This window comes from Notothenia rossii (genome assembly GCF_949606895.1).
Source record: "Notothenia rossii genome assembly, chromosome: 11".
Taxonomy (NCBI): domain Eukaryota; kingdom Metazoa; phylum Chordata; class Actinopteri; order Perciformes; family Nototheniidae; genus Notothenia; species Notothenia rossii.
In genome coordinates, this window is record NC_136910.1 from 43168226 (window position 1) to 43178743 (window position 10518).

General features: G+C 38.1%; 1 protein-coding gene across 1 annotated transcript; it reads left to right on the forward strand.

Annotated features, from left to right (window-relative positions):
* The first annotated feature begins 4921 nt into the window (after window positions 1–4921).
* On the forward strand, window positions 4922–8177 carry exosc2 (exosome component 2). Its single transcript, XM_079657486.1, has 9 exons — window positions 4922–5105; window positions 5491–5592; window positions 5691–5736; window positions 5860–5949; window positions 6048–6113; window positions 6207–6275; window positions 6591–6767; window positions 7008–7136; window positions 7790–8177. The coding sequence occupies exons 1-9, from the start codon at window positions 4984–4986 to the stop codon at window positions 7868–7870; spliced, it is 882 nt and encodes a 293-aa protein (XP_079513612.1). The 5' UTR covers window positions 4922–4983; the 3' UTR covers window positions 7871–8177.
* The last annotated feature ends 2341 nt before the right edge of the window (window positions 8178–10518 follow it).

The window sequence follows — 10518 nt, forward strand, 5'->3', positions numbered from 1 at the left end:
AATCTGATTCGCAGAATGAATTGAAGAAAGTAAAGAAAAGGATTGAGAATGAAGAGTGGAAAGTGATCGTGGAGTTTGGTGAGCAATCCGCAGCTAAGCTACATCCAGTGGCCTTGACTAAAGCGATTCACAAAGAAATTGGATCGATAAAGCAAGCAAGATTTCTGAGCAAAGGACGGATGTTGGTTGAATTGATGAATGCAAAACAACAGGAAAAGTTACTGAAAATGAAGACCCTGAATGAAGTTCGAATGAAATGACATGTTCCTGGAGCAAATCGGAAAATACTTGGAGTTATCAGTGGAGTTCCCATAGAAATCGGCATAGAAGAACTCAAGAAAGAAATTAAAGGGGGAAAAGTGTCTGTAGTTAAGCGTCTTCCTACTAGGTATCAGGGTAAGATAGTGGATAGTTTGTCTGTTCTTCTTCAGTTTGAAGAAACAATACAACAGAAGATAATGATCGGTTGCATGAGCTTTCCAGTAAGAGAATTCATCCCTAAACCTCTGCGTTGCTTTAAATGCCAAAGGTTTGGGCATGTGGCAGACAAGTGCAAAGCAACTAAGCCCAGGTGTCCAACATGTTTTTGGGAACATGAATATGGTAGTTGTACTGCAGGTTCTAAGGTGAAATGTTGTAACTGTGGTGGGGAACATAGTGCTGCGTATCAGGGCTGCGAAGTGCAGAAAAAGGCCAAGGAGGTGCAGAGATACAAAGTGCAAAATAAAATCTCATATGCTGAAGCAACAGAAAAGGTTTCACTAAACATAGCTAGGAAATCCCAAGTAGCAGCAAGTATGTTCTCTTCAAAAGATTTTCCCAAACTCCCACAGGCAAAGGAAAGCTCCACAAAGTGTTCACATAAGTGTGTGATAGGAGAGGATGCATTGATTGTTAATAAGTACAAATTTGTGGCCTTTATTGGAAAAGTGGTGAATTTTGCTTTGCAACAAACAAAAAAGAGGTCAAGACTGAAAACAATAGTGGAAGTAGCAGGTGAATTTTTTGGGATAAAGGATATAACCGTTGAAATGATACATGATATGCTAGCCCCCAATAATGATTATTCACAGATTAGTGAATAGATTAATGGTTTTTCTCATTCTGCAATGGAATGCTAGAAGCCTTATTGCAAATGGACAAGAATTCAAGACCTATATATATGAGTTAAAAGAAAAAACAGACGTTATTTGTATTCAAGAAACATGGCTGAAGACTCATTTGGACTTCATAATTGGGGGATACTGCTATAAGACAAGATAGAAATGATCCCCCTCCCCCAGGGAGGGGGGATGTGCAATCTTTATCAGAGAAGTAATGTCTTATAGTAGGCTAACATTTAAGAACAGTCATGATTTAGAAATAGTGGGTGTAGAAGTTTGGATTAATAAAAGGACAATTAGTGTCCTGAATTTTTATAATCCATGTAATAAACTCAAAATAGAGGAATTAGAAATGTTTTGCCAAGGAAATGAATGAATATGGTGTGGTGATTTTAATGCACATAACACAATGTGGGGAGGGAGATCAGATTACAACGGACAGGTGGTGGAGGACTTAATGGAGGCACAGGAATTAGTTTGTTTAAATAATGGGCAAGGTACAAAACTCAGTTTTAGAGATGGAACAGAGTCTGCGATCGACCTAACTCTTGTAACAAGTGAATTAGCTTCTGGTAGTAGTTGGGAAGTATTGGCAAATAACAGTATTGGGAGTGATCATCTTCCGATTATAATCAAGTTTGATATAAGTCATGTGGTTGAGCTAGACGGTCTCATGAGATGGACTTTTTCTAAAGCAAATTGGGAGATGTTTGCTAAATTGTATGATAATGAATTTGAACAGATTGATATGGCAGGAAGTATTGATGAAATAAATGAGTAATTTACTTCAAATATAATTAAAAGCGCTAATCAAACTATTGGGAATAAAACTGGTAAACTTAGTAAATGTGTTAAGATGGTACCGTGGTGGAACAAAGAATGTCATGATGCAATCCGAAACAAAATCAGGCTGTTTGGAAAGCTAAAAAAGACACATTCATTCCACAATTTATTAGAATATAAAAAGGCACAGGCTCAGGTAAGGAACATTGTTGAAAGAGCAAAAATGGAGTGTTGGAGAGGATTCTGTTCAAGTATTGGGAGAACTACACCATTAGATAAAGTATGGGGAATGGTTAAGAAGATGAGGGGAATAAAACAGCAGAGTAACCTGCCAGTGTTAGAGAATGGAGGGGAAATTGCCACTGGTGCTATGGAGAAGGCAGAAATTCTAGCTAAAAATGTTGTCAAAGTTAATTCTTCTGAAAATTTGACAGAAGAAGGTAAGATCAGGAGGCAGGAAGTGTTAGATGAACATCCTAATGTATATGAAGAAAGACATTCGTCGCAGAGTGTTGTAAATATACCTTTTTCTATTCAAGAGTTGAGAAGAACATTAAGTAAGTGTAAAATGACTGCTCCTGGGAAAGATAATATATGTTATATAATGTTGAACAAATTAAGTGATTTTGCATTAGGAAAGCTGCTGGAGATGTACAATAAGATCTGGGAGAAAGGGAAGCTGCCAATAATATGGAAAGAGTCAGTCATTATTCCTATTAGAAAACCTGGGAAGGATCCAACCAGTCCAAGCAGTTATAGACCTATAGCTCTGACATCACACTTGTGTAAAGTTATGGAAAGAATGATGATAGAAAGGCTGACATACTACATTGAGAAAAATGAACTAATGGCTCCTTATCAGAGTGGGTTTAGAAGAGGGCGGAGTACTTTAGATCCACTGCTGTGCCTGGAGTCTGAAGTCAGGAAAGCCCAAGCGAACAAGGAGTGTGTTGTAGCTGTATTCTTTGATGTGGAAAAAGCTTACGATTTGATGTGGAAGGAAGGATTATTAATAAAACTGGACATTATGGGTCTGGGAGGTAATGTATATAATTGGATTATGGATTTTTTGTTTGGCCGTGCCATCAGAGTCCGAGTTGGCAATTCATATTCTCAAAGGCATGAAGTTGAAAATGGAACCCCGCAGGGGAGTGTCATCAGTCCTCTTTTATTTTCTATTATGATCAATGATATATATACAGAAGTAGGATCTGATTTTGGTAAGTCACTTTTTGCAAATGATGGAGCTATTTGGAAAAGGGGCAGAAATGTAAAACATATTGTAGCTAAGATCCAGGAAGCCATTACGGAAATTGAAAGCTGGTCTCTGACATGGAGGTTTAGATTGTCGGTGGAAAAAACTGAAACTTTATTTTTTACGAGGAAAAGGATAGGTGAGGAGGTTAGGTTAAAACTTTATGGACAAGATCTAAAGAAAGTGAAGACATTTACATTTCTGGGAATATGGTTGGACGAGAGAGTCACATGGAGTACTCACATTGATAAAGTAGTAGATAAATGTAAAAGGGTTTTATATGTTATGAAGTGCTTGGCAGGCACTCAGTGGGGGGCTGATAAAGCTGCTTTGAGGAACGTAAACACAGCCTTAATAAGATTAGCCATAGAATATGGACCAATAGTGTATGGTTCAGCTGCATATTCTTCTCTTCAAAAATTAGATAGAGTCCAGGCACAAGCACTAAGGATATGCTGTGGGGCAGTCAGATCTACACCAGTGTCGGCACTTCAGGTAGAGGTCGGAGAAATACCAATTTCTTTGAGGAGAAAACAGTTAATTGTTAATTACTGGGCAAATCTACAGGGCCATAAAGATACTCACCCTACTAAACAAACTGTACAAACAAGTTGGGAAAGTAACAAAATAAAAATAAAAAGTTTTTGTGTTTGTGTTTTGGAAATATGTAAGGAATTCAAAGTTAAAGAATGGAATATTAGTCCTACGGTGTTGTTATCAGCTGTTCCACCATGGTTGCTACCTCAACCTATAGTAGATTTATCATTATTGTAACGGTTACAATCAATGAAAAACAAAATCAATGTACAGGCGTATGTTAACACTGTTCTACATGAACAATATGGGCAGTTTATACAAATATTTACTGATGGATCCAAAAATCCAGAAAATGGTCTACCTAGTTGTGCATTTTATGTTCCTGAGTTAAAAGTCAAAGTGGGAAAGCGTACAAGTGATCACATTGCAGTATATACAGTAGAGATGATGGCTATCTCTCTAGCACTTCAGTGGGTAGAGGAAATACAGCCAATGCGAGTGGTCATTTGCCCTGACTCCAGTGCAGCTCTGGAGAGTATAAACAACTTCTCTTCAGAATGTCGTCAGGATATTTTACATGACATTTTACACATCATGTTTAGGTTAGTTCATCTGGGAATTGTTGTGCAATTTGTGTGGGTTCCAGCGCATGTGGGTATTAGAGGGAATGAAGTAGTGGATCAACTGGCAAAATGTGGTTTGAAAGCAAACCAGATTGATATTATGGTACCCATCAGTAGAGCAGAAGTCAAATCTTTTACAAAAGTGGTTATCAAGCAACAATGGCAAAAACTATGGGACAGTAACACCAAAGGAAGACATTTATACCAGATACAAAGGGAAGTAGGAACAGGAAGCACTTGGGGGAGTAGTAGAAGAGAACAGAGCATTAACAGCAGGATAAAATTGGGACACTCAGGATTAAACTCATCACTGCATCTGATTGGAAAACATCCAAATGGCAATTGTGATGGTTTCCAACAATGAGAGACAATACATCATGTATTTTTTAGCTGCCCGGATTATAAAAGACACAGATTCATTCTGAAAACTGTACTGGAACAACTCAACGTCAAGGGCATGGATTTCAAGTAAATATACGAAAGTAAATTAAGAAATGAAGCAAACAAGCTGATCTTCAAATTCCTCAAAAGCACTGGTCTGAGGACAAGGATTTATTATGAACATTTAATAACTCAACAGTAGGTGGCGATATATGCTCCAAGTGGAAGCGATTCGCCATTAAAGAGAAGAAGAAGAAGAAGAGAGGGAAGTAGACGAAGAAGAAGCAAAAGAAGAAGAAGCATGGCTGCTGATATGAGATTGCCAACTATTCAGAAACCAGTGTCGCTAACATTTTCTGCTTTTGACCGAAAAGATCTAGTCGTCCCGGGCGATGTTATCACTTCAGACACCGGCTTCATGAGGTAGGCATCTGGGTGTAGCACCGGTGGTATGACCAGCTGCTGTGTATGATGGCGTCAACATGTTGTCATGGAGGGAAATCAACTACCGTTAAAATGGGCTTGATTATCTTGGAAAATGTACAAGTAGATGTTATGTTTATTGACCATCAGCAGCAGCATCTTAATGCAGGCTGCACTAGCATTGTCTACCTTAAAATGTAAAGACATTTAAAAATGGATGAGTTATTGGTTGTACTCTTGCCATAATCATATTTGTTTAGCTGTTTTTATGGAAGATGTATACGTCTTATCTATCATCACCAGTAATGAGTGTTCATCCTCACAGCAGGTCAGGATGACATAAAAAGTTTAATGTAACTTTCTCCACATTGTCATTTATCCTCAGGGGACATGGTACCTATGTTGATGAAGAGAAGCTGACTGCTTCAGTTGCTGGAGAGGTGCAGAGAGTAGACAAGCTGATCTGTGTCAAACCACTAAAGACCAGGTAAGTTATCAAATGGATACTCTGAAACGTTTACTGGTTTTACAAGTTGTAACAGAAGTTGTGTGACTATATTTTGGTTGTATATCATTGAATTTCAGATTCAACGGTGAGGTTGGAGATGTGGTGGTTGGCAGAATCACAGAGGTAAACACTGCCGCCACATCTCTTTTAATATATGATGCCGGACATTTTAAATGTATCCTAAAATATATATATTTTCTAGCCAATATTCTAACTAAGATTTGTGTGTTTTGATGATATGTATAGGTACAACAGAAACGGTGGAAGGTGGAAACCAACTCCCGTCTGGACTCTGTTCTCTTGTTGTCATCTGTCAATCTGCCTGGAGGAGAGCTGGTGAGCTGCTAAAAAAAAAATCACTGGGAGAAGTGATTTGTGTACTTCACAGCAAACTGAACAATGCCTCTTTTTAATCTCTGATTTTCTGTTTTTAGAGGAGACGATCTGCAGAAGATGAGCTCACCATGAGGGAATACCTTCAGGAGGGCGATCTCATCAGTGTAAGTCACAGTGAAATATAATCTTTAATTTGCTGCTTTGTCTAACTATTCTCACTTATCATGTTATTGTTGCTTTTTTTCTATGCTTTTTAGGCAGAGGTGCAGTCCGTCTTCTCAGATGGAGCCCTATCACTTCATACCCGTAGTTTAAAGTATGGAAAAGTAAGTTATGCCAGTGTACACAGAGTAAAGATGTTGTTATACCCCAAAATAATGGTTCACTTTGCTCTTTGACTCATTGTATGTGGTTCAATCAAACAAATCGGAATGTAAACAATGGGCAAGGACACTCGTGGGGGTGGACAATGCTATCACAGATGGGGCTTGCAGACTTTGGAATTCCGAAATATGCACATTTCCACAATGTCATTAGTTTCTCAGCTATTACACAATTGAAAACAAATCAAAGGTAGTTATACTATTTCCTCTTTTCTAATTTGACCTAATATCCTGTTTTCTACTTTCTCTGCCCATCAGTTGGGTCAGGGAGTGCTGGTACAGCTTTCTCCTTCTCTGATCAAGAGGCAGAAAACACATTTCCACAACCTGCCATGTGGTGCATCCATGATCCTCGGGAATAACGGCTTTGTGTGGTTGTATCCCACACCGGAACAACTGGAGGAAGAGGCCGGGGGCTTCTACACCAGCCTGGAGGTGGGAACAAAATAGTATTTAATTTAGTCGCCCTAGTAAATATATTGGTCAATGAATACTTGATTTAAACAAGAAGTTAACAGCTAACCTTGTCTAATTTAGATATTGTAAAATATGGGAGTAATCTGCAACACTATTACTTAAAAAAAAGAAAAGGGAAAAAAGTCTATTGTACTGCATCCAAATTCTACTCCCATGTTTGTATTAAACTTGTGTGTTTGTTTGTCCATGACCTTTCAGCCTGTCAGTGTGTCGGATCGAGAAGTGATTTCACGGTTGAGGAACTGTCTACTGGCTTTGGCTGCACACAAGGTCCTTTTGTTTGACACCAGTGTTCTCTATTGCTACGAATCTTCAGTTCATCACCAGGTAGGAAGCAAATATTCATGCACTATGTCACTTATTTCAGATTAAAAAATGTTATGCGTTTCTTAATTGAGCCTGGTGTTTCCTATATCTAAAGCAATACAAATATGTGTCAATAAAGATGTGGACATTTTCCATGGTATATTGTGCCATCTGGTGGCCATATTTGAGAACAACAGAAACAATTTAATTACTGTTCTTCTAAAGCACAGAAACATTTAGAGGAACAGGCATGGGTGATTTCATTGCTCTTTTTTGGCAGGGAACTGATGTCATAATAACACATTGACATAAGGCAAATATTTGATAATGCAACATTTTCTCTTTTGCTAATATCCCGAGCTAACCAAGCCCAAATAATGTTTCTGGTCAACTGAAGTAGAAAATATTGCTAAAGGCTTTTCTTTTTGGTCTGTCTCTGTAACCAAAAACAAAAATGTAGCTAAGGTGCTAATGTCATTGAAATATTTACTGCATTCAAAAATGTGCGAATAAATGTGCATTATGCATAATTGTGCTGGTTGGTTTTACGTTGTGATTTCTTCTTGTTACATTTTATAATAAAAGCCATTGCTACATAAATACTGTTTACCAGGATCATTTTAGTGTAATGTGTAATTGATTTATAATTTCTTTGCTTTATTCTGTCTCTTTAGGTCAAGGACATCTTGAAGCCAGAAGTGATGGAGGAGATTGTAATGTTGACGCAACAGAAGCTGTTGGATCAGGAAGGTTAAAGTGCATCAATCCTGATCATGCATCAATGTCAGGGTCACCAGTGAGGACCGATCTGGCCTTTTTTTCAAAGAACCAATCTTGTTATGCATTTAAACAGCTCCACATGTATTTTATGTAACAAAACAGATGTTTGTTGTTTGACTGCTTATGGAAATGATGGTTATTTACTTTCTTTCTGATTTCTTCAGTATTCTGAAATCACTAGAGCCACTGTTATTACATTCTACCAAGGTATAGTGGAACCCTTTTGATAATGTTATACAAAGAATGTTGTATGCAATACATTTTCTATAAATATCAGCACTTCTTGGTGTCGTGTAGTTTGTTGATTAAGGAAGAAAGAGAAAGGGAAACATGTCTTCATAAGAGGTTTTATTTGATGTATTTATACAATCCTTTCCAATTTGCAACAACTGTAATGCAGTTGCATACATGCAGTTTATCTTTAACATTTTTATTTTATGTTTATTAAGACTGTCAGTACTGACATGTTACTATTAAATGCCGGATTAACTAAACCGGGGGAAAAGGTGAGGCCAATCAGAGCATAAGTCATATTTCAAGTTTTTTTTCTTAAATATTTGAAATATATGGGTTTGTTATAAGTACGTTTTAAAACTGAGGGCGAAAAAACCCATGTTTTACATGTCAGAGGATTTAAATCTTTCATACTCTTCCTCTTTATTGAAAAATATTTCAACATTTTGTAATTTTGATTTGATTGTTTCTGATAAACTGGAGTATTAAGTGTTTTTCTAAACACTAGTAGTTCGAATAACTCAACCTTACACATGTGCTGCTGTAAAATGCAAAATACCTATTAATGCAGAAGTAATATTAATCCAAAAACGTAAAATTGTAATACATTGATAAGGACCATTTTACTTCACACTTAATGGTGTTACTTTCCATTTTTAAGCACATTGATCATAAAGTAATTTTTACTAAAGTTTAAAGTTTTGAACGCAGGACTTTCACTTGTAGTGGAGTATTTTCACTGATTCTGATTCAAAACTTCGAATACTAGTATTTTTACCACTTCCTGGACTGGATGTGCTCTGTCCAGCTCTCCCAGCATAATACACTACCCTGGTCCCTGTACTAGCCCACGCACGCATGCAACGTCACACGTAGCCCCACCCACATATTTCTGTAAACCACCTTGCGTATGGAAGTATGGCGGCACCAGCGACACAACTACTCCTCGGCCAAAGTTTACTGCTCATATTTTCACGTGAGAGCGATGAATAAGTACGCAAACCGAGGGGACGGTAACGAAGAGCTCGGAGACTGTAAGCAGCGGGGAGGACTTCCAGATAGAGTCGTCGGTCTCTGGCCGGCTGAGTTTCCTCGATTTCGCTGCACCTCCTGGATTGAACTGTCTTTAGTCCGGGTACCACAGGGGAAGAAACTCCGCAAGATACGGAAGTTTGAAACAAACTGAATTATTTGGGTTTGGAAAGAGACATTGCAACGCATTTTATTGTTGTGACCAGATATGTTATTTTGAGATATTTGAGTGCACTTTCGGAACTTTATAAGCATGTTAACAGCCAACTGTTAGGTGCTCGATGAGCATTTAAGGGTCTGGCGCTGCATACCACCAGCTAACGTTGGTTAGCCTCCATGGCTACCTTCAACATTAGCTTGAGGTCGCCAGCTAACCAACAAAACACATTTTTACATGTAAGTTTCCTTCACTTGTCTTTAATTCATACGTTCTTAACTACCGTGCAAGTTTAGTATTTGTGTTAGAAGTCTGTCATTGTCACTTTAGTGCTTATTGCTTATGATTTAAATGTGAAATGCTGTTGTAGAAACTATAAGTTGCACAGGGACAATAGGGTTAATGATAACAATCGTATGCTCTTCTGCATACCAGGAATGGGTTTGATGAATATTTTTGTATCGAGCATTACTTTGTTGTCGCTTATCGGCACGAAATGTCCTGATAGTAAGTCATGTATGTAGCCCGCAGTATACTGAGGTTTACAGATGTTAGCTTGTCACTAAAGAGCTTCATTGGCATTAGAAAGAGGAAATTCAGTTCCATTACATCCTCTATATAATGGGGAAATGGGATTGTACATAAAAGGAAGCACAGGTAATGTAGGTGTGCTGACAAAAAAGTGGAAGTAGGGCAGTTAAAAATCCAACAGAGCATACTTTTAGTAAGTTTAGTGTGCTATTGTGCACATAGTCTTATTAAAACATTCCTTAATTGGTTGTTTATTTCAATATTAGAATGCACATTATCTTAAATATTATATTTGAGGGTGTTTTTGCAGTATACATTCAAGCTAGGATTAGCTTGCCACTTGTGTTTAATTTGAGTCTTTATGTTTAATACAATCATATCACTCTTAATTAAATCATTAATGATTCTTGTTTGTTTACCCCCTCTAGGTTACTCTGAAATGCCTTTCTTTGACCTCTGAAGCACTCAGGATCCATTAATGCATGATAAACAGAGACATACTGGAGTAATACGGATCTGCATAGGTGACCCCCATCACCCACACTCCAAGAGAGGACGGACTGAGCCAGGGAAAAGAGTTCCTGTCTTCTCTCGATCCCGTCCCTGCCTGGTGGCAAACTGTTGACAGTGAGCAACTGAGTCCAGCTCGGAGAGTCCCGGCTGCGGCCC